General features: G+C 39.7%; 1 protein-coding gene across 3 annotated transcripts in view; it reads left to right on the top strand.

Moving 5' to 3' along the window:
- Positions 1-24,004, top strand: part of THSD7A (thrombospondin type 1 domain containing 7A) — a 519,106-nt gene that overhangs the window by 459,732 nt on the left and 35,370 nt on the right. For all 3 annotated transcript variants that reach the window (XM_019533950.1, XM_019533945.1, XM_019533947.1), the window contains 6 exons: positions 5,262-5,440; positions 10,583-10,588; positions 11,218-11,351; positions 16,350-16,503; positions 19,031-19,172; positions 20,504-20,619. In XM_019533950.1, coding sequence (XP_019389495.1) covers positions 5,262-5,440; positions 10,583-10,588; positions 11,218-11,351; positions 16,350-16,503; positions 19,031-19,172; positions 20,504-20,619 — 731 coding nt within the window. The remainder of the gene's footprint in view (positions 1-5,261; positions 5,441-10,582; positions 10,589-11,217; positions 11,352-16,349; positions 16,504-19,030; positions 19,173-20,503; positions 20,620-24,004) is intronic.

The raw sequence follows: 24,004 nt of genomic DNA, 5'->3' as shown, positions 1-24,004 counted from the left end.
CATTTGACCCCAGTATTCTTTCCTGCCATGGCAGGGGGTCGGACTAGATGATTTGCTCAGGTCCCTTCTGACCCTAGAAACTATGAAACTATAAACTATGAAACCAACCAAAAAAGAGTCAGATTTTATGCACTAACATGTGCAGCATTCAAAGAGAGAGGATCTTAGACCAATTAGATGATGACCATGTCATGAGGTAAAATATGAAATTGATGTAAGCTGCTGTGACAAATGACTCCTCATACCCTTAAATGACTTTATGCTACCACCCCAGGTGGTTATCTTCCCTAGTTTTGAATTCTTCTCAAGTGGTAGTGGCTGAAAGACATTAAGGATCAAATATGGGTCAGTTATAATAGTTGACCTGACGTAGTAGTCTTACTCTAGTTCATACTAGTTGTCCACTTCACAAACTTATGATCTATAAACACCATTTGGTGGAACCATATGTAGAAAGTAAGGACCACTGCATTGGGGAAAGAGGGTAATTACCCACCCCACCCCACTACCCTTCTGGATCCCTAAAAATACCTCTTCATTCTTCACTTCAACCATGTTTCCTCAAGAGCTACCATTTTTTTGAGATATTTTCTGACTTTTGGTTGTTTGCTCTAGTTCTCTCCCTCCTTCTTGCTTTATCTTGACCTTATCTTCAATTTTCTAGCTCATCTTCACCTGCCCTTCCAGTTCTGTCTTTTCCCCTATACACTCCCTCTCTTGCTTCCCCTTGTCTTTCCATTTAGTTTATTTCCACATAAATAGGGATACGCTCCCTTGCCTCCCCCAAAAATAAAGTCTTCTGTGTGGAAGAGCTAAGAATAGAGCTTATCTAGAGAGCAGATGCTGCCCCATCAGCCTTTGAAGAGTAAAGAAATGTAATGCTTCAGTCCTGTGTTTACAGAATAGTTGCTTATATTGGTTGGCCTACCAAATCCTTTCCTGAAACATGTCCAATGACCATTAAATGAACTAGAATATACTGTATTATGAATCTTATTGAGATTAAATATGTTGTAGTAAAGACACAATTATGGCTTTATTACATTTTGATTTAAAGTTTTTGAACCGACTGATACAAGTACATAGAGATATTTACTGAAGTGTATTTGAGATTAAAGATTGCAGCAGCACAGATTCTTTTGTCATTTTGTGGAAGCATTTTATATTTTAAAGGCAGCTGAATGTAATTATAACATGTTACTTATGACTTGCAACAAATAGTTTTTATCTGATATCCCTCCAAATGCAAGATTGCAAATTGCTGATTGAGTTTTTTAACATACAATCATCTGCAAACATTATTTAACTTAGGTAAAAAATTCTTTATGGTTCTATTTTGGGTCAATGACCAGGGAAACAAAGATAAATATGTACTAATCTGGTAGTCGGTTTAAGAAACTATATATTCCTACAATTTTTTCCTTGTCGCAGGAACCATTCCATCTTCCAGAGTCTAAATATGTTTGTGTTACTTATTTCAGACTGTGCCTTTATTTATGACTGAGGCAGATGGTAAGGATCCCATTGTGTTACAATCAGGAAAGTTAAAATACTTTAGCATTTCATATAAAAGCCTTAATACGTGGTCTTTCTGAGCCAGTTTCTGTTGATTGATCGGAAGTAATTACTAAAAAAATGAATTATTTACCTAAAAAAAGATTAATTTGATTCTTGAAAACATTGATTGGACAGAAACAAATTTAACAAATTACTAAAGTTGTGCATTACTGTTAAAAATGTGTAGGTCAGTGTGGACAAAAATATACAAAGGTAAATTCGAAGTTTTTTAGGTAGCACATACAGGAAGTTAGAATAACAAGTAAATTAAAGGTAAGCTATATGCTAGATATTATACTTTTGTTTCTTTCAACTTTCTTGTAAAATCCATTTTCAAATTCTATTTTTTTAAATAGTGTATGGTTTTACACTAATCTCAACTCATTTGAAATACACATCTGGTGAAAATTTACAATTTACTACTTGCATACAAAATTTAACCTAGGATGGGGCTATGAAATCAAATACGTCTTATCTTTAAAAGTAACCGAGAGATGTCAGGTAAGGTGAACCATAATCAGTCGCATCCATACTGCTTCAGGGCAGTTTATGCCATTGCATATTGTATGTTTTTCAAACATATATTATATCTAAGACAATATACCTTTCATAAAGTATTATTTGATAAATCAGTCAAGTGACAATAGTTACTTGACGAACAAGTTCATAACTCAGTTCAGTAAAGTTGTTGACATCTAACAAGATGATGCATTCTCTGAATAATCATTGTAGATCTGCCCAATTTGGGAGAGGCTCTGCACATGTATTTAATCATTTAACATTTTCAGACAGCAGCAAGCTATAGAAAACAGAGCTAGAATTCAGAGCTTTTCTGAATGTGTAGTAAAATGCTCATGCTCTAACTTTACAAAAACCCTTTTTTATTTCTATTGTGCATTGTGTTCTATTGTGCATAAATTGTTGAAAAGTATTTATATATTTGGCAATAAAATCTATTTAGTGGCCCTGCATCTTTACATTGTACATAAGTGTTTGGCATTAACTGACTTCAGAAACAATTTTATCAGAAAAGACAGAAAATTGATACCTTGAAGTTCATATAGAACTTAACATTTCAAATATAGTTGCAAACATCACAGTTCGTGAAGATGCCATCAAGATGCAATGGTGAATAAAAAAGTAATAGAAAATATTAGACTGCATAAGGAATGGAATAATAAAACAAATATTAAAACATGGTATCACCAATATATCTATCAAGGGGTAGTCTTATGTGAAATACTGTGCTGTAATCCAGGACCCAGATTGAAGATGACAAAAGTAGTGACTTGTTTTTCTTGTCCACAAGACAAGCTCCACTGGCTTGGGAAGCTAAAATGAATGTCATGCAGAGGAGATTGTGCAGCTGTTCAGAGAATGATCATGAGCACACCCAAACTTGTCATGTTTGGTTTACCCTTAATTGGTGTGTGTGTACTTGTGGGTTGGACTGGATTGAGGCATAGGCAAAACAGATATGTGCCCAGAGCCCAGTAAAGTACTGGCATCAGAATCTAAGTTTTTAAATGTAAATTTAATCTCTAAGTGATTATAGCAGTGATACCTGGCTTGGTCTTCAGAGAATATCTACCTACAATCTCTGCAGTAAGGAAGGTACCCCTATAACAAGGTGTGCTCAACAGCATTTTCAAAACAGATTAATGCCCTGCTGCTCTGGGGACTTAAGTTCCTAAGGGAACGGTAAGCATGATTTCTCCACTGATCTCAAATGTTCCCCAGGCTCCTAATTGTTTGACTGGTTTGATTCCATGGATCAAGGTGATAACATAGCAGCAGTGACTCAAGCACAACTCATTGCACTAAAATATTGTGCATATCATCATCATAAAAAAATCCCCTCTCTTTTTGAATAGGGGCTTTCTTTGATCAATAGCCCTAGATAATAGGTAATAGTTTTAACAGTGAATTATCATTAGGCATCTCAGGTACCACCCTGTAGAGAAAATGAAAGTCTACATCTTTCAGAGTTAGTATTTCTTGGTTTCTGTGGATTCAGGTGGACATTGCTCTGTACATTACACTGAAATCATGTTTTCAAGTTTTCTTTACAACCATAATGCTTAGAATGATCTTTTAGGAAAACCAAGCCTTTGCAGAACAGGATGGAAGTCTCAACAATAAAAGTGCAGACTTTGCTCCCTGGCAGATATAACACACAGCACATGTAACATGCACATATGATGATACAAATTGTGACTTGCCAACAGGCCAGAAGTTAACATTATGGTGGGATACTTTGGATGAGCAATTTCTTTGTGGCTGATCCACCATTTTTATCCAAGGATAAATTGGTTTGATGTCTGACATGCTACAGTTTCTCATACAATTCTCACATGAAGCACATAACAAATGCAATGTCTGCCAGTGTCCTCACTTAGCATGAGCTGGTACAATTCAAGCCCTACTATTACCCGTAGAAGAGGGAAATGGGAAGGGGCAGTTGAAGGTGGATAACAGATGCACAGGCTTGGAAAGACTTCTATATGCAGAGGGGTTGAAAAGAGTGGGATTGCTTACTGTAGAGAAGAGATTGAGAATCAAAACACAAGTATTCAAACTAATGAATAGTATAGAGAAGGCTAATATGTTATCTCATGATACAAGAATTAGGGACGTTTAATCCACCTGAAAGACAACAAACTTAAAACCTTGACCAGACAGCCCTCCTGATGTTATGAGAATTTTACACTGTACATGTGGCATGCTTTAGAACTGCATTACAATTAATTTTTTTTTAAGTATGTCAACTCCATATACAATAGCTTGTACTTAAAAATAGTATTTACCAACAATTACACTGTGGAACATAAGATGCAACAGTTTTTCATCTTCTTTTTAGAGACAGCCTGTATACATTCAGGAAGACAGCTGCAGTAAATGTATGGTGGTAACTGACTTTTTATGGTTTCTGCTGTAAATGTGGATCTACACTACACAAACTGAAAAACTGTGACATATTCTTCTTATGTAAAAAATAGGTTCTCACTCATTCCATGAACAGAAGCAGTTTCCCCATGGTTCTCCCTATACATTCAGCCTCTCCTCTCCCCGTTTCTCAGGATGCATGTGTTATCCAAATAAAAACATTTGCTTTCCCCTTCAGTTGCTCTATGCACAACTAGGGGCAGATTGTTGTTAATCTGTAAGTCTTTATTGTGGTAGGCCGGTCTCTTTTTCTAGTCAGGAATGGGTCAAAAAAAGTGTAATGTTCATTCATTTCACCATTGATAATACACACATCTTTTGGTCCAATTACACTGTCAACATAGATACAATGGCAGTGGATTTACTTAATATACACCTGTAAGGAGTTATAACTAAACTGGAGTCTGGGATTTTTAACATAGCTATCATCTGTGCAGTATAAGAATGATGGAACAAGAGACAGGTTAGTGTCAATTACACTCTAGCTGTCAGAAATGTAGAATGTTGAAATCCGGTGAGTATGAATCCTAATCAGATAATATTGAGGATTTTCAGCTGTTATTCCAACATAGACTCTAGCTGTATATGTCAGTTTCCCACAGAATTTAATTTAGCCCTAATGATGAAGAAATCTCTACATTCACACATCACTGTCAAGTCAAACTTTGGACACTTTAAATGAATTAGACTGAGGCTTCAGGGGAGAAGTGGCAGAATGACGTGCTGAAGAGATTTCACTTTCGTTTCCTTTCATTCAGGTTACATTGAGGAAGCCTGCATAATTCCATGTCCCTCAGATTGCAAGCTCAGTGAATGGTCCAACTGGTCTCGATGTAGTAAATCCTGTGGGAGCGGGGTAAAAGTTAGGTCTAAGTGGCTCCGTGAGAAACCGTACAATGGCGGTCGGCCTTGTCCCAAGCTGGATCATGTCAATCAGGTAATTTTTGCTCACTTCTACATTATTCACTTATTTATCTTTTCTCTATTCCACAGGTGTAGCGCATTAATCAGATCAATCAAGGATCCTTCCTTTCTGAGCAACTAAGTAATATGCACTGAAAGTCATAGAGAACAAAAAGTCCTCAGTTGCAAAATGAAGGCTTTTATTCTGGGGCATTTAAAAGAACTGTATACAGTATGTTGCATTGCAATGGCAAACTGTATAGGCCCCCATACTACCAGATTTCTTGTTCAGTGAACTACAGATATTAAAGATAAGAAAACAAAAATACCTAGAAGCCCTCAAAATAGTTATGTTCTCCTTAGTCCTTTCTAGTATCCATTGGTCAAAATAGTTTTTAGCCTTTTGGAAGAATTTATTTTAAATGATATCTGTTGAGATTGAAGCTTGTACTGATGACTAAATGGATGTAGAGTCCTTCCTTAAGCATCAGGGAAACAATGTTAGCCATGTTAGTCTGAAGTCAGACAGAAGGCAGGTTAGGATGGAACCAGAACATTTATACACAAGATGATTTTTGCCATTTAAAACACATTAAAGTCATCAATTAATAAATGTGCCGGACTTTGGAGTGCTTTTAAAGTGACAGAAGTTACCTTAATTAAAGCTGGTTGGATGCGTTTTAAATGTAAGGTGAAATGTGGTAGTGCATGTCAGAACACCTAATTCTACTTAATTGCATGTGTATTTAACCAGGACTTTTTAAGTGGTAATTGTTATCACCAGGTGTAGCTAGCTCGCTCTACAGCAGGGGTGGGCAAAATATGGCCCGGGAGCCAGATGTGGCCCACCAGGCCATTCCATCTGACCTGTGGCGCCCCTAAAAAATTTAGACAATTAACATTTATCTGCCCTGGGCTGCCTGTCATGTGGCCCTCGATGGCTTGCCGAAATTCAGTAAGCAGCCCTCTCCCCAAAATAATTGCCCATCTCTGCTCTACAGCCAGCAGCCACCAGTATCAGCTTGTTTCAAATCATTCTGCTCTGTGTAACTGAAAAAATAGAAAACAAAAATAAAAATAATCATCATTATCTAGTTAGATTTTATTTATTTATTTATTCAAAACATACCATTAGGTGTGGAAAAGAGAGTGCAAAAGGGGGAACCTGAGAACCAATCTCTCCACCCCAAGTGCATTACAGTCAGGGCTGCAAGCTCTGCTCTGTGGAGCCTGCAAGGGAAACCCTCCACTGGGGGGGAAACAACCTCCCCATGAGACCCCTTTAAGTCCCAGCTAAAACCCTAAGTGCAGCTAGAATTCACCCCCCTCCCCTAGTGCTGCAGGTGGAGCTGACACTGGAGTGAAGCCAAGGCAGAAGCCCCAGCCTGAGTTGCAGCCCAAGCTCTGGTGCTGGGAGCAGCAGTGGCGGTGACATAGAGCGCATTTCTTTGGGGGGCAGTTTCCCATCCTACAATCCACATGCTGCTTGGGAGTCTGGGGGGGGGACTTTGGGGAGGTCTCATGGGGGGTTTCCCCTCTCACTGTGAAGGGGAACACAGGTGTTTAAGCCACTTCTCCAAAGTGTGCACAAGATGGGGGGGCGGTCTCTGGTGGGGGGTGGGTATTGCCCAGTGGGCCCCATTGTGCATAGGAACCGAGTGTTGTCTGATTGACAGGGGTTTGGGGGGCCTCAGGGGTCTTGGGGGATTCCCCATTTTGGGGAGTGTGCAGTGGCCATGCAGTGATAGTGGGGCATGGGTGCATTCTTTCCTGCCCCCCGCCCCTCCTGAGTGCAGGGGAGTCTGTGGGTGAGCCTGCCGGTAATGTAGTGGGCTGGCTGCAGGGGGTCTCAAGTGGCTGGCCCCTTTTTGGGTGATCATCAGGGGTGGGGTATGGGGTGGGAAAGGGGCTTGCCCACTCATGCATTAAGGGGTGTGCCAGATGGTCCTCGCTGTGTGAACTCACCCATCATTGCTCTGGCTCTGGGAAACAGATTGGAGACCAGAGAAGCCCTCTTATATCCATGGGGACAGAAGTCCTTAGGGGTTCCTGGACCATAGGGGTGGGGAGGGCTCTTGCCCCCAAATCAGGACCCCTTCCTGTGTTCTCCCTCTCCCAGCACAGCTCCTGAGGAGCTCTCTGGAATGGCACAGTGGGGAGCATTCCATCGGTACCCCTTGCCTCCATTGCTCACTCACGCCCTCTTTCCTTGCCTTCCTCCATGGAGGGTGTTGTAAAAATTATTTTTAAAAAAGATTGACCAAGCTGATTTTTATTCTGTTCCTTTACTTTTTCTTATAACAAAGGTGATAGCACACTTTGCTTGCTGGCTCACTCACTCACAACAGTGAAATTAGATTATGTAGCATCTGGCACCCCCTGCCACCTCCTCCACAGAACTACAGCAAGGCATGAAACTCGAATGAAGCCATGGCACGCATATTCATTTTTAAAGCACTTAACCTAAAGTACTTTATAGAAAGCACTAAACTTAAAGTGCCTTTGTATATGCCTGCCCTGCATGTGTATAGATGCCCTGGACTAACTGGTTCAGAAGTACACTGTGTCATACAGAACCTTATGTGTCTTTGAAGCAGTTAGTCTCTAAGGTCCACCCTGCTTGCCTTCTGCCTAAGCAGTCAAAGTAATGTGGGATAAGCTCTCATGGCATTTTAGGTTATAGGGTGTCTAGAGATAAAGAGTATAGTTACACAGATGGGACACAACTCTCAAAAAAAGGTTTATAAATATAAGTACAGGGATGGCAGACATGTCAAGCCTGCTACTTGCATAGTTCATTAAGACAGATTTAGAACAAAAACTGCCTTTTCAACGCACTTGTCTTTCTCTAGGTTTGATTTATATTCACCTTACAATTGGATTTAATTTTACATTCAGAATAGCATCTTGAACAGCCTTATATTCATTGCAATAAATATTCACAGGTGAAAAAAATCTGTTTGTTCACAATTAAATAAAAGGCACATGCTTAATATCATCCCATTGACATATTGCCAGCCCAGAATGAAATGGTTTGTTGATTTAATTTTCTACTTAAGAGGATGTAATTAGTTCTAGTTTAGTTCAAAATCAGTGTTAAACTACAGCTAATAAACTAAGTTTATAATCCACCTTAATACAACATGCAAAGTTAGAATGAAGGCTGTTGGATTTGGGTAACACATTGAAACTGTTTTAAATTAAAGAAAATGCATTTCAGTAGGATCAAATTATAGTTTATGCAAAAATTTCTTTCTTCTTTTTTAATATTCATGTAGCACAGTGTTTTATGGCAGTCTCTTATTCTTCAGCATATCAAGGTGAAGCTGTTATATTTGTATCCTGAAACTCAATTTTGTTCCTCTTATGTAGCACTACTGCCCTCTACTGATACTTGAACTGAGATCCAATTTGCTGCGGAGATGTATTCAAAATTGACAGTAAAAAAAAAAAAAGAATTATATATATGTATATATAAAATCAATAAAAATGGAACACTAACACTGCATAGGTAGGAGGCTGTAAAGGTGTGCCCACAAACCTGCCATGGGGGAATGACCAAACACCCTAGAAAGATGTTTTTTAATTAATCTACACCTGATACACAGCTTAGAAAAAATAGACTAGTGGAGAATATGTGTGTACTTTAATATCAAACTTCAGAATAAGCATGGCAATTTATAATATAATAATATAAAATGAAGTGGTTAGGCTGGGACTTTGGTACCCAAAGGTATACTAGAAATAGGTTGAGTGTAGTTGCCTCAAAAATCTGTAATACTGCTAAGGATGAATTGGAAATAATTTGTTTTTCATGTGTCAGGCAATACACCTAGAACAAATGTAGCAGGCCTAGATATTCAAGTCGTGGGCTAACCCCAACAGCTACTCTCAAGTACCTAGGCCACATGGGTTGCATCAAAATTTGCTCTCCTCTCACACATATCTACGCCAAAACTGACTACAATTTGACCATTACTCTAGAGTTATTTTTACTCATAAGTTCTATTTTCTCTTTTAAATAATTTTCAAATGTGTATTTCTTATTATTATTCAATTATACATACCCAGGACATTTTCATGAAGAAAAGTATAACATTTAGATGGGTAAATATCTTTAATATCTTTAGCTATTCAAGATATATCTTTAATTGTTGAAATTAACTTTGAACATTTGCTCTCCTTCCTCTAAACATCTATAATAAGAAAATAAAAATATCTTCTCTGCGCTGGTAAAGATTTCAGGTGTTAATACTAGGGTTCAATATTGCATTTAATTAAATATGTTAGTGAGTTGCTACTGAAAAGACTTATCCCCAGTTTCTAAAGGAAAATAGTGTCTCCGTCTTTGGCTGCAGGCATTCCTTGCCTTTCCACCTAGTACATAGGCCTGGAGTCCATGACTGCATGTAACTTTAATTGCTCGCAATCAGTGACAATCACACAAGTGTCAATAATGTCAGGAGATCTCCACTAAACAAGTATAGCTAGGGCATTGGCCATGTCTTGGCTGTCTGACAAGGTATCCAGTTTTTCTATGATTGGAGAAATTGGGCCATTTTTGGATGGGAGATGAGGTTTTAAATATTTTAAACATACTTGTTCTGACACCAGCTAAGAAGTCTCCTATATACACAAAATTAGGACAGGCTGTAAAGGATTTTAACAGCCCTGGGGACTTTTGTCTGTTTCCCCCGACTTGTACGTATCCCACACTACACCAACAGAATGACTGCACTTTAAATATAATGTACTCTCTTGTCCAAAAACATTCAAAATACTTTCTAATCCTAGAGGAACTGAATTTCCCACGTTGTAAAGAATTTATGTCCATAATAGTTTACTTTTGTGCTAGGGACTGAGGAAGAAAGAAACAAGCATGCACTACTAGTTCTCCGTCAAAGTGATGTGTAAGAATTTTTTCTTTCTTTTAAATTCTGGCATCTTGCAAATTCTATTAATAGAGATGAAGGATAAAATGTTGCATCTTCCATGATGTAAGTATTTAGGTCTTCTGTTTGGTAGAGGCCATATACTATTGTTTTTAATAGATGAAGCATGAAAATGTTTGCTGTTCAGATATTTGTGTTTTTCACTAACTATTGGTTCTCTGTTTCTTAATAACTCTTGACACCTTGGGCTGTCCCATGGGATTCATGGAAAACACTGATTCCAGGCTCAGGTAAGAATTCCTAAAATTGATATATAGCCTTAAGGCATCCTTCTTGATCAAACTGTCCCAGGTGCATTATTTTCCCTTTTCTGTTGCATTTGTTTACATTTTATATATCAAGAAAACAATTTATTCTTAGGAAAATATAATAACGCACAATGTATTTCAGTAGAACTTTAAAGAGTTATAATTAAAAAATAAGTTTAAGGGGCCAGCTCTGGCTTTTATTTAAATTGGTGTGATTTTAGGAGGTGATACTGTTGTAGTCAACCTTGTCTAAACACCAACAAATAATAGCACTGAGTAGGGAGGTATGTGGAGTGTAGAATGAAAGACTGAGCAACATCATGTCAAAGGAGATAATAGAAAGCAGGTTTCCCTGCAGGTGAAGGTAAAGTTATGTGTAAGCTTTAATGTAAGTTAGCAATGACAATGGTAAGGTAAGGTAAGGTAAAGTCCATGAGCATAGAAGGACTTAATTTTCCCTTGCTGTTGAACGCTTGTGTTAGATATTTTGTGTGCTGTAACCTTAAGCATTTCAACTCTTTTCATATATAGATTTTGTGTGTGGATTAACTGCGTGTGATCTTTACAAGGAATGAAAACCACATTTTGCTCACACTATGTGTGGATTTCAGGTATATGAGGTTGTCCCATGCCACAGTGACTGTAGCCAGTACATATGGGTTACTGAACCCTGGAGTGTCTGCAAAGTGACAAATGTGGACTTGAAGGAGAACTGTGGAGAAGGTGTTCAAACCAGAAAAGTCAGGTAATACAAAATTATTCTCTATATTAAAGAACCCACACAACTAGAAATCATGGGCTCCTATCCACATGCAGAGAGGCTGATCCTATGCACTGTAATTACAATGCATTGGAACAGACTCGATTAATCGAGTGCTGAAGCATGATAATTACTGCACTCCAGCAGACTTGTGTCACATTTATCAGCATCTGCACACTGAAAAATGGTGGTAGAGGCAAATGATGCGCTTTAGTTAAAGTGCCCCAGCATGGGGACACTGATACACGTGACACTCTGTGCGCCTTAATTAAAGCAGCTCTTGGAGCCTATCTAATTAAAGCACCCCTCCCCCTGCATCTCCCAGAGAACGTCTGTAAATACCCCATGATTTTATTAAAGAAGTAAAATGCCATGAGAGACAAAGACACTTAAATGCAAATCTAATACAAATTAAGTACAAATACAAATATACCTACAGGATATTGGACCAATATTCAGCTGAGAATCCAGCCCCTTGTTCTTTAATATATATAGAGAGAGATATCTGTATCTAGATATCTAGACATGGCCAATAGATATCTATATATCTATCCAAATAATACTGTAGTACTCATTTTATTAGTAGTCTATATTATTTTCAGGACAGAAAGTGCAGGAGAGAATGTTGTCCACATAAGGTGTACAGTGTGAATTAAAAACAAGCAGGAATCTAATCAAGGGATAAGGTACAATGCTGCATTTATTAGAACATAAAACATACAACAGAAAAGAATAAAAACCAGTAAGGTTATCTGCTTCACTCATTCCCATACATACTCATCCATTCTTTCATTCATTCATACAAAAGAAATACAGTGGCGCGTGCGCACGCACACACACAGTTAGACAGTCCTGCAAAAGTTAAGGTGTTACCAAGTTCTAAAGATGCTCAGGTCAGTCTGGTGGCCAACTGGACTGATCACGAGGAATGGAGTCAGGTCTTGAAGGACACTCCCAAAACTCGTTCTTGCAGGTAGACAGACCCAAAGCCTTTTCTTTGTGTTCATTCTTTATAGCGATAGCTGTGATCCATACAAGCCTATGGATTCTGCTGAGTCAGATGCGAAGGTCATCCTCCTTGTCCTGTTGGCAGGCTGGGATGGTAGACATGATCTTCTGGCTTTGCCGTCTGCAATCTTCAGAAGGCTTGTTGCTTGTAGTCTTCAGCCATCAGGGTGAAGGCATGATTTAGTACATAGTAATCCTTAACAGCTGACTCGATGTCACTGCAACCTTTAACTGTTAAACCACAGAAGGCTATTTTCACCTGCTGCAAGAGGACTGTCTTCTTTCACATTGTCACATACATGCATCATTCACTCTTTCATTACCTCTTTTCAAACATGCCAGTATTACCATAGACCTTACATAAGCATTTTTCTTATACCAAATTTAAGTTTTAAAATCATGAGATTTTAAAATCAATGGGTCAAATATATTTATGCTAAGCAATAGGAAATTTAAAATAGATGATTAATTCCAGAAAACTATTATGGAAAATAAATCATAACAAGATTCACTTTATCTTAATGGCTAAATAATTCATTATTAAAAAATAGCAATTAAAGCAATTATAGCTACTATAATACAACAACGATACCAAATAGAAAATGCAGAACTAAGGTACATGGAATATCCCAAACTGGAATTTGACCAGGTCATTGTAGCTAATAGCTATTGAACAATACTGAATCAACTTGTCTACAGCCTGGGCCTCAGATTTACACCTCAGGCCAAAAAAAGGTCATTGCATTTTGCAGATTCTTATATGTTGTCATTAAATACTGAACTCTGGAATATCATTAAATACACTAATCTTCTTTATTAACTGTATATTTCAGCAATAAAGCCTGTGATGGCAGTATAAAAATAACTAGAGCCAGTGTTCTTGTTGGAATGATATATGTGGTACAAGGCCTTAACCCTAATTTAAATTTGCAATGTCTTGGAGTGGTTTAGTAGAGGAATAAGGGGGGGATTAGGGGACAGAGGTCAGGGGAAGGGAATTCCTTGGTTGCATTAATTGGCTCTGTGCCATTAAAGTCAATAAAGAGAGACTGTGCCCCTTCATATAGTTGCTAAGTTTCTAAACTTTTTTTCCCTTGTGGAAGAACTGACATTAGACTTGTAGGAAGGACTCCAGACAGAGGCTGTTGTGTACCCATCCTGCCTGCTCCCTTCATATTGTCTAGTATGCACTAAATTGGTATTCTGTGAACCCAGGTAATCACTTGCCATTAAAACCAGCAGTGACACAGCATCTTAAAAAGCAAAATGAAAGATACTGAGTTTGAGATGTGTGCTGGGGAGATTACTAGAGAGGGGGCAAAAATCTATTTGAAAAGCTGATTGCCTCAACCGTGATTTTTGTGTGATTAATTAATCTGATACTTCTAGTGTGTCCACAGATCTATATGGCTATATTTCTGTTTTTGTTTTAAGTGTTTAGTGTGAATTCTGTTAATCTAAAAGCAAACATGAAAATACGTAAAACTTTCTATAATTGCTCAATGCTTGTCTTTGAGACAAATTGAAAAAATGAACCGTCAGGAGAGTTAATCTGAAATTCTGGTACAGCATAGTAATTCCATATTGTTCTCAGCCTGGGTAAGAAAAGCTGCCCCTTTTATTTCAGTTTAGTTTTTTAAAAATTGGATACATTGTTAGGAATCTTATTTTTATATTTTTTTCCCTTTTACATGAAATTGTCAAAGAGTAAGTTTAATGAAATATGATTGTCCATAAATTTCCAGACATACTCCATTACCAATCACACTACAATGCTATTATAAGCCTATTTAAAAAACCTGTTTAACCTATTTAACCTATTTCTCATAGTAAAAAATACAGCAAAGAGTGCAGTGTTGAATATATATGTATATATATTATGGTTTTACAGAGTGCCCTCCAGGGGGTCTTTGCTCAGGACTGCTGAGGCCTTGTCCGGGGTCTGAGAGAGTCCCTGAAACCAGCCTAGGCAGCCTAGAAGGTCCCTTCTAGACCAAGGGAGGAGCCCAGGCCTCCTTCCCACTCTGAGACCCCCAACCTTTCAGTCTCTCACTTTCCCTGGTTCTTTGTAGCCCCAACTCAAGGAGTGAGCATTCAGTTCCTCTCCTGAGACCGGGACATTGCTTCTTGTTGGGCAGATCCAGTACAACCCACAGTTCCTAAGGAGCAAAGCAAACAGTTTCTTTTAGTCAAGGCCTTTATTGGAGCAAAGGCCAGCCAGCCAGAAGCTCTCTTCCCCTCCAAAGGAGTTAAGCAGTCTCTCTGTCCCCAAACCAGACGGTACAGCCCGGAGCATGCCCGAAGATAATCAGCTATTCCTTTTCCAGCTTCTCAAAGCTTCTCCACGTACCCAGACTTTTCTGGCCAAGAGCTGTCAGGTTTGTCACAAATATAAAATTTTGCATAATTACTCTCCTGTAACAACTATATTGATCTAGCATGCTCTGCCAGGGGGTTGTTCTACACACACACGCACCCAAAAGGAATGAGGACTGTTTGACCTACTGCTTACACACAAATAGGTTTTGACATTACCACCAAAGTTAGAGAAGAAAATATATTATTGATGCTAAAGAAATAGATTTCCTGCCCTTTGGGACTATCAGAGAAAAGTCTCCTTTCTTTTCATCATCCATATACTATCATTAGAGATCTAATTCCATACAGTAGATTTCTGCAGATATAGTATGCGTATGTTCATTTAAGGGAATCTGTTTAAAATGCCTTCAGTCTGACAATAGGTGTTTGGGAAATGGCCATGTAATAGAATGGCAGAGTTTCAAAAGTATTGCAGTCAGAGTGATGGGTTGAATGGCTAGTATGGGCTTCTCCCTTTCAGTGTTCAGAAGTAAATGCAAACACCTTTCATTTGAGCATCATTACCTATATCCTTTTTCAGCGGAAGGGATAAGAAAGGCAAAACTGTTTTGAGTGGAACTTCTTTGTTTTCCTTTGTGGAAATATAGCATCTGACACAATTGCACTCTTGCCTGGATTGGTTCCTCACTAATATTTAAAGGTGATACGAACAATCATTGGCAATCCCTCACGTTGGAGGATGTTTGGCTTCTATGACTGCTTTATCTGTGGATCTGAAGATGGCTGAGGAGACCAATTTGGGGTTGACAGACTTTGTTGCAACTCAGAAGACTTCAGTTTTCTGAATGTTAAGCAGAAGTCTCCTCTTCTTGTGTGCCTCAGTAAAGACATTGATGAGCACACACTACAGCATCATCAGCATACTGGAAGCTCAATAATTGTGGTTGGGGTTGTCTTGGTTTTGGCTCAGAGTCAGCTGAGATTAAGCATTTTACCATCCATTTGGTAGTTTAGCTCCACTCCACCTGGAAGCTTGTTGGTGGTCAGATGTCACATCACCGTAAGGAATATTGAGGAGAGTGTTAGAGCCATGAGGCAGCCTTGCTTAACTCCCTTTTTAACCTCAAAGTGATCTGTGATATACTTAAAGACGATGTGAACAATAAAAGGAATAGGTTAGGATATGAAAAAAGCTATGTGAGTGAAAAATAAGGAATACAAATAAAAACAAACAACAATTGCTTAGTCGTCTCAAAACTACTTAAAAACATTAATAAAATAATCCACACAGGACCACTATGAGGTAAGCAAGATGGGTTACCCAATACACTGGTTATACTAAGGCAATGAACTTCCTCAGTTTCATTAAGTAAGTCTATGACAGCACAGGGTTAGGACCAATAAGACCTCTAAGTTTCAAACAATATCCTGGACTGCTGGACTTGATGTGCTACATAAGAGCTGGCAATATTTCTGCTTTATCAGACTCTCCTGCATATTCTGTAGGTTATTTATTTAATTAGGTTACATCAAGAACACTGAAGAATCTGTTGACTGTTCATTCCCTGTGGATAAACTATTTAAATGTTTCTCATTAGTGTAGTTTAATCAATGCGGTTTTAGGAAGTCCACGACAAATAGAATCCTTTGTTCCAGGTGCATGCTAAATACAGTGGATGGCCCTTCTGACACTGTGGAGGATTACCTGTGTGACCTTGAAGAGATGCCTCTTGGTGCTAGAAAGTGCACGTTGCCATGTCCTGAAGACTGTGTTATGTCTGAATGGGGCCAGTGGTCTAGGTGTTCCTTGGTAAGAAATATGTTAACAATCTGACGGTTACAGTTTTAAGACTTAAAAAAAAAAAGAAAAAATGCCTGAATAAGGAAAAGCCTGAAGTTACAGTGTGAAGATGTTGTACATAGCAGTAAATACACATACACAATTTTGTAAGTTTCCATTATCAGCAGGATTGTCAATGGGAAATTGTCAACAGTTCCTTCCAAAAGGTAAGATGCTTGCATTTCTCCATCTAAAGCAGTTGTTCAAGAAATGACTTATTAATGATGACAGTGTCCTAGTGACAGGAGAGGATATTTCTGGGTGAGTCATTTTTCATAATATCTAGAGACAGCACATTTCTTAGATCTGCTCAATCTTGATTTTGGACTTCCCATAATAACAAAGCAGGATTCAAATCCTAATCCACCTCTAAATCCTTCCCATAGAGAGTGACAAAATTATGCATCCCGTCTTAGAGTGTAATCTATATCTACCCAGAGATATAAGATTTAGCTCCTTTTCTCTCAATGTGAGAGAAAAGGCTGATTGTCTAGTGAGTCCCCAGTGACCAATACTATTCTGCCCTGAATAGATACCATAGCTCCTATTCAGACAGTAGGCAGACTTCATCTGTCCTAATCCACTTGGAAAAGTACAGGTATCTCTATTATAATTATATGGCTATATCCAATAGGGATCCCAGGTCCAGCTCACTCTGAGGAAAACACTGAAATGATTTTAGCATAAAACATCTACATGGAGCAGGGAAAAGGAGCTCACCCATGCCAAAGCCTAGTGATCAGTGCACTTGCCTAAGGAGCATGACATCCAGATTCTAGGTCCTTCTGAGTCAGAGCCTGTTTGGACCCACATCTCCCATCCCCCAAAGTGTCCAAACCATCTAGCCACGGGGTAGGCAGGGCCAAGGGCACATTGAACTGTTCCTATTGAAGCTGGCTTATTGGACAAAAAGAGGGGAAGAGGCATGGGTCCACAAAAAGAGCTTGTAGAGTAATTCTTTTGCCCAGGGAGGTGGGCACTGCTGTGGGAGTTCTTGTTCCTAGCCCCTGCTCCCAGCGCTGTTACTACATTTTATCCATGTTATGCAAAATACAGAAAACATACTGGAAGCACAAGCTGAGGACAAAGGACCTCTTTCCTCTCCATCAGCCAATAGCTACTTAGATTTTGTTTCCAACAAAAATTTTGGAACCTAAGTGGAATTTAGATATTTTCTATAGCAGAGAATGAGAGTGAAATAAGACTACGCAGTGGAGCCATTCTGAGCATGTTCAGAAGCCCACAGTGGAATTGAGATCAGGGTTGCCAACTCTCCATACATGTATTGACACTCTGTAAAAAACCTCGCTAAAAAGTCATGTCCATAAAAACATTTTCCCTTCCATAAAAACACACAGCCACTGCAGCTTTAAGCTCCATGACAAGAAAAACCTGGACCAGCACTGAAAGAAAGACAGAGCACAGCAATGTGACCTTCTGTTCAAGCAGGAGTACAGCACTCTGCATGTACCAAGTTTGCACTCACTGGAGCCTGCTAGACACCTGCACCCCCAGCAATGTGCTGCTGCTAGATTGCTGTGCCCATTTCCTGCCTTGCATCCAAGTTATGGGTGGGGGAGGGGAGTACGGCCAAGATGAAGCTGTAGTCTGGGAGGGGAAGAGGCAGTGGGTGGGAGTTTTTCCGGGACAGGGGGAGCAGAACTGACAGGGGTCAGGCTGGCAGGAGAAATGGGAGGGGGCAGGATCTGCAAGGCACTGTCAGTAGTGTAGGGGAGCCTTTTGTTGTGGGCAGCAATGTGTAAAACCACTTCTGCAGTCACAGGGAGCTGCCAACCCAAGATTTTCTTTAAATGACAGTAAAATCACATCAGTAAAAACATTTTTCTGTCAGTAAGAGAGGTGCAAATTGTCATTAAAAAAATATTTTTTGATCTAGATGTCCAAATGGTATGGTGTCTCTTGCACAGGTAGGGTTAGGAATGCAATTAATATTTTCAAACTCTGTCAGATCCTCTTAAGAGGTGAATTTGGACTTGGATGTGGCCATAAGCATATACTGCCAATACTGATAACTGGTAAGGAGCAAAATGCTATAGGCAAAAAACTGAGTTGAAAAAGTTAGCTCAGCTCATCATCCCCATGTATCCTGTCTATCTACAATTCAAGTGAGAATACCAGGCAACATAGAATGAAAGTGAGCTTCCCAATTTGGGGACTCAGAGTCAGTGCACTACAGATTCTGGAGAGACAGCTCACAATGTCTGTAATTTTAAAAGCACTGTCAGTGAAATGTGAACTATACAGGGAAATACTAAGCTATTAACAACATTATTATTCATAAATAGGTAATAAAACCAGTTTGAAATAACAAGCTATGTATTTTCCTAAAATGAACTCTATTCTGATTATTAAGCAAGGGAAAATGTTATTGTTTAATGTTTGCATTTTTTCAAAAGATTACAGATGGTTTTACATAAAGGGACATTGAAAGGATTAAAATAAGTTGAGGGTTTTTTTTTCTGTTTTCTTTTTCAAGCCCTGCAATAGAAGTAGTGTGCGTGAAAGGTCAGCAGAACCCTTAAGACTACCTGATGATGGAAAGGGTTGTCCTGCTGCTACTGAGACAGAACTCTGCAGCCTGAACAAGAACTGCTACCACTATGATTATAATGTGACAGGTATTATGCTTGTTATGATCTAATAACAGATTGTAAAAAAAATGTAAAATCTCTACCTATTTGCAGTTTAGCATTGCAAAATATGTAAAAAAAATAATGCATTAGGCAGGTTCATTTAATTAGAATCTGACTTTTAACCAGGGCAAATATTTTGACAAATATAAGCTAAACAGAGTCCCTCAGAGTCTTTCTAAAGTTGCTCTTATCAGGAACTAAATAAAATCTGGGATGGCTTTGCTACAGCCCTTTCTCCCAAGAGCTGCAGATACAGATGCCACACATACCCCTTTCTACCCATACCCGATCATTAACAATAATCCCTGTTTTACCACCATTTTCAAGAGTGAAGGGGAGGTATCTTTTGTTATCTATGTCTTTTACTTATACAATAACACCCTGTTACCCATGAAGGTTTTTTGTGTGTGGAAAAATTAATTTGCCTTTGTGGATTCCCCTGTATTCAAAATACAGGTTTTTGAGCCCATTGTTCTGTTGCAGGTCATGTATTATGCAGTGAGACCCAATTCAAAATGTCTTATTCAGAGAAAATGTTCTTGGGTGAATGTATAATGTGGAAATATCACTTCCCTCCTCTTAGAAAACCTGTTTCTCTAGCCATTCTCCCTCTCTCTTTCTGTGTCCCCCCCCTCCTCTTTTCCTTGATGAATACAATAACTGACTTTTCAGAAAGACTCTGACTCCATAGAATAAATGTCACTTTTTTCCAGTCTTGTTAGTGGGCTCTGTGATCCTTTGTTTCTATAACAAAAATGTTATTAGCAGTATTTTAGGTCATTTGAATTAAAAATTAAATTCAGATCATAGGAAAGTAGGGTTGGAGGGATCACCTAAGGTCTTCTAGTCCAGCTCCCTGCTCAAGGCAGGATCATCCCTGACTAAACAATCCCAGCCAAGTTTATAACCTGCTTTTGAAAGTTTCCAAGCGTGGAGATTACACAACTTCTGTAGGTAGCCTGTTCCAATGCGTGGCTACTCTCATAGCAGAAAGATCCTTGTAATCTTCAGCCTAAATTTCCCCTGCTAAAGCTTGAGCTCGTAGGAGCTTGTTGCTCCTGGTTCTTTCCCCTATAGCCACAGAGGAAAGCCCATCTACATCCTCTCTGTAATCATCCTTCAGGTATTTGAATACTGTTATCAAATCCCCATTTCGTCTTCCCGTCTCCAGGTTATATAACCCTATTTCTTTCAGCCTTTCGTCCTCTAAGTGTAATCAAATTATTATCAAAATGTTTCCTCATCTAAAATCATTTAACTATTATTGAAAAGCTACATCGTTGACATGCTATCTTGATGGAGTCCTATATTTCCAGACTGGAGTACTTGTCAGCTCAGTGAGAAGGCTGTCTGTGGCAACGGTATCAAAACAAGAATGCTAGATTGTGTTCGCAGTGATGGCAGATCAGTTGATCTGAAGTACTGTGAGGAGGTGAGTAGATATTATTTTTCACTTTATGAATAAATTCTTCCCTAATAGCTTCAATTCATGCTGTACCAAGTGACCTGTACTCCATGCAACCCATCTTTGACAGCTCATTCTCAACACTATTCATGGACTGTTAAGTACCTCTTGAAGTGAGTCTTTGTCATTATTAGTGATTTCTTCATATAATTTCCCTGGTTACTTAAGAGTGCAACCACAAAGGTATGCTAATTATTATATCCTGAAGGAAATGATTTGGAAACAATAAGCAATCAAGGTGAATAAAAGGTAATAAATCTTAATCAGAATGCTAATCATCAGTCTAATTTGGTGTGATTTCCGTGTAGTGCCTTGGCCAGGTGCCAGAAGCATTCATTTATCCAGTGTGTTATGAAACATTTGGTTTATGCCATTCTGCAGCTAGGCTGTGTGCTTGCTTCTTGTACCCAGCTGTGTAAGAAGAGAGAAATCCAAGTTGGTGAGAGAAAATTGCAATATCAAGAAGGTTAAGGTTTTTACAATAAGCATGTTTTGAAGCAGTACTCTTTAGCAGATGCATCACCTTAATTGCATGTACCTGTTACAGTTGTTCCAACAGAAAATTGTTGAACTTGCCTTGCTCCCTCCTTCACTAAACTAATGAGGATACAAAACTACTTACATGTTCTGGAGGAAAGCAAGAGATTATGATAATCTGTGGGCAGACTCATCCTGGGAACTCCGCACTAGCTTTGTGTTACCAGTTTCCCTCTACCCTCTCCAGTGGAATCCCTAGCTGGCATCTGCTTCCTAAGCCTTATCTTTAAGGCAAAAAAAATACCATATTTACTCAAATATAAAATAGGTTTTCCCCCCAGTCAGTATGGGAGGAAAAAGCTGCTTGTCTTGAATGAAAACTTCATTAAATACACTGTCAACAATTAAACTGCTGCCAAAAGCAGAAGATGCTCAGTCCCCCTCAGTGCTGAGTCTTTTTCAAGTCATGGTGAGCCACTGCATTTAATACATTTTGATTTACTCTTTACTCCCATGCCTGAGCTACGTATCCCCACCACCACCACCATTTCCAATTATTCCTATTTTTCTACCAGCCTTGAATGTCTGGCAAACATCACCAAACAGGGCCCCAAACAGTTCACCCTGTGGCCTTCTCATCCTGTTGCATATAACTAGTGTGGCCCTGTCCTCCATGAGTTGGAGCTGGACCAGGTTGCCCTGCACCTCTTCTGCATATTAATTTTTTTTTCTCCAGGGTTCATAACAAGAACACCCAGTTCCAGTCATGAGTGGGGGGCTACTTTAGGACATGGATCCTTCGTGGGGGCAGATCTGGAGTATACACACATGCTGAGCAGTGCTGAGCTGTGGGATTACCATGGCTTGAAACACTATCAACATTATTGAGGCCTAGCCCAATGAACTCTGTGATAATTCATAAGCCACTTAGTTTTGGAATAATATTCATAGTTTGTACTATATATATATTAACTTTGTGTCTCAGACCAAATTAGCCAAATCAGTTCCACGATCTATTCACTGAGCAGAGCTCAATTGTTCAAGTCTGCATGGCACTACCACTGGCAAGTATCCTACCTCCCAGACTCTTCAGCCTGGGACTTTAGATACTCCCAAATCTACGGCAGGCATCCAGTGTGCAAGCCCCAAGCCCAGAGGGCTTAGAATAGAGATGCCCCCTAGTCTTGCTTGCTCCTAGTCAAAAGGCCATAGAAGCAAGTTGGAGAAGAACCTGAGAGCAATCCCCCATCCCCAGAAATAGTGTAGTTATATTCTCCACTGGGAGAATATAATAGACTCTTGTAGAGGTGCCCCCATAGGGCAATGGACAGGTCTCCACGCTCAACTACACCAAGTCATTCAAAGCCAGGAAAAAAGGGATCTCCTTTTCCAGGTATATAAAACCATCCGGGCTAAAATCATCACCAAGTCCTATCTGAAGCCTCATAATACCACTAATAAATAGGTACAAAAGTGCTGCTTGGAAATGTGTTTCTGGAGTACCTGTCCTAAAATGTGCAGCACTTTCAAAAATGGTAAAATGTATCAATTCTGGATGAATAAAATCTGTAAGTACTCACAATAATTTTCCTATATGAAAATTACTACAGGCATGTTTATTTCAAAGTCAGTGGGCACGTCTACATGAGATATTTACTACACAGTTGACAAATTAAGTGCTCAATAAACATCTTAGCATCTATATATATGTCCCTATTACGGTACATGAAACTAATAAACCCTGCAGCAGGGTAGTCTTATGAAATACAAGTACCTTGCTTCAAAGTTTTTTCATGTGTACATGTAGGTGCTGCCCCAGCCAGCCTCTCGGCAGCATGAGGGTGTTTCAACAGGGGGGCTGCCTGCCTGCTAGCCCCACACTGAAGCACCCTTGTGCCTCAACTAGCCCCCAGATGTACATTGGGCCAGAGGGAACAGCCCTAGGCTGGCTGCTTCCCCCTGCTCCATGTGCTGCAGCGTGGCTGGCTGGAGCTCCAGGCTGCTTCAGCATGAGAGCTGCTTGCCAGCTAACCCTGCACTGAAGCGCTCTTGAGTCTCAGCCAGCCCCTCCGCAACACATGGAGCCCAGTTGGAGCACCCCTGGGCTGGCAGGCTGACGCTGTCCCCTGGCAGCCTGGGCTGTTCTGACTGGGTTCTGTGTGCTGTCAATGAAAAGACTGTAGAGGAACATGCTTCAGAATTTATTCATGTGCAATAATTACGTGTGTCAAATTTAGATACCAGGAAAACCTAGTATTTTAAAAAAAAAAGCATGCAGAAAAAAACTGGGCCAGCGTACAAGGCAGCAGCATGTGCTGCTCAAAACCAGAGCTGCCTGGCCAGAGTCGCACTCTATTTGCTTGCCAGGCTCCGTGTTCCCAGATCACTGCCGCCAGGGCCCCAGGGGGCCCCCAGAATCCCTGATAAGGCTGCTGGGGCTGCCCTGGTGCTGGCCCCAGCCTTCCCTACCCCACCCAGAGTATTTTTCTGCATGCTAACCCCATGTGCAGGGATGTGCACTGGGGCAAAAAAACAGTAGCAAGAATCTGTGCAGCTGTTTTTTCCCTGTGGCAACCGCACGTCCCTGCTTGTGGGAACACAACCAGTGTTATGAAATTTGTCCCTCACTTCCACATGCTCAAGGAGATCAGGGCCTGATAGTAAGGTCAGGAGGAGAAGGCTTTAGGGGGAAGAAGTTTGGGGTCAGAGGAAAAGGGGTTCACCCCCCCCCCCCCCCCCCCATTTTCTTTGCTGTAGCATTGGGAGATAACAAATTCAAGGCAGACCTCCAATAATTAAACTATATGCCTGGAAAATTATAACAGATTTATAACTTTTCTATCCCTGAACCTGCAGTCTCTAGGCAAAGTCAAGT

Source organism: Crocodylus porosus, unplaced genomic scaffold (genome assembly GCF_001723895.1).
Source record: "Crocodylus porosus isolate Cpor-Errol unplaced genomic scaffold, CroPor_comp1, whole genome shotgun sequence".
In the NCBI taxonomy this organism is placed as follows: domain Eukaryota; kingdom Metazoa; phylum Chordata; order Crocodylia; family Crocodylidae; genus Crocodylus; species Crocodylus porosus.
The sequence above is the reverse complement of the archived record's forward strand: the minus strand, read 5'-3'. Positions and strand labels throughout refer to the sequence as shown.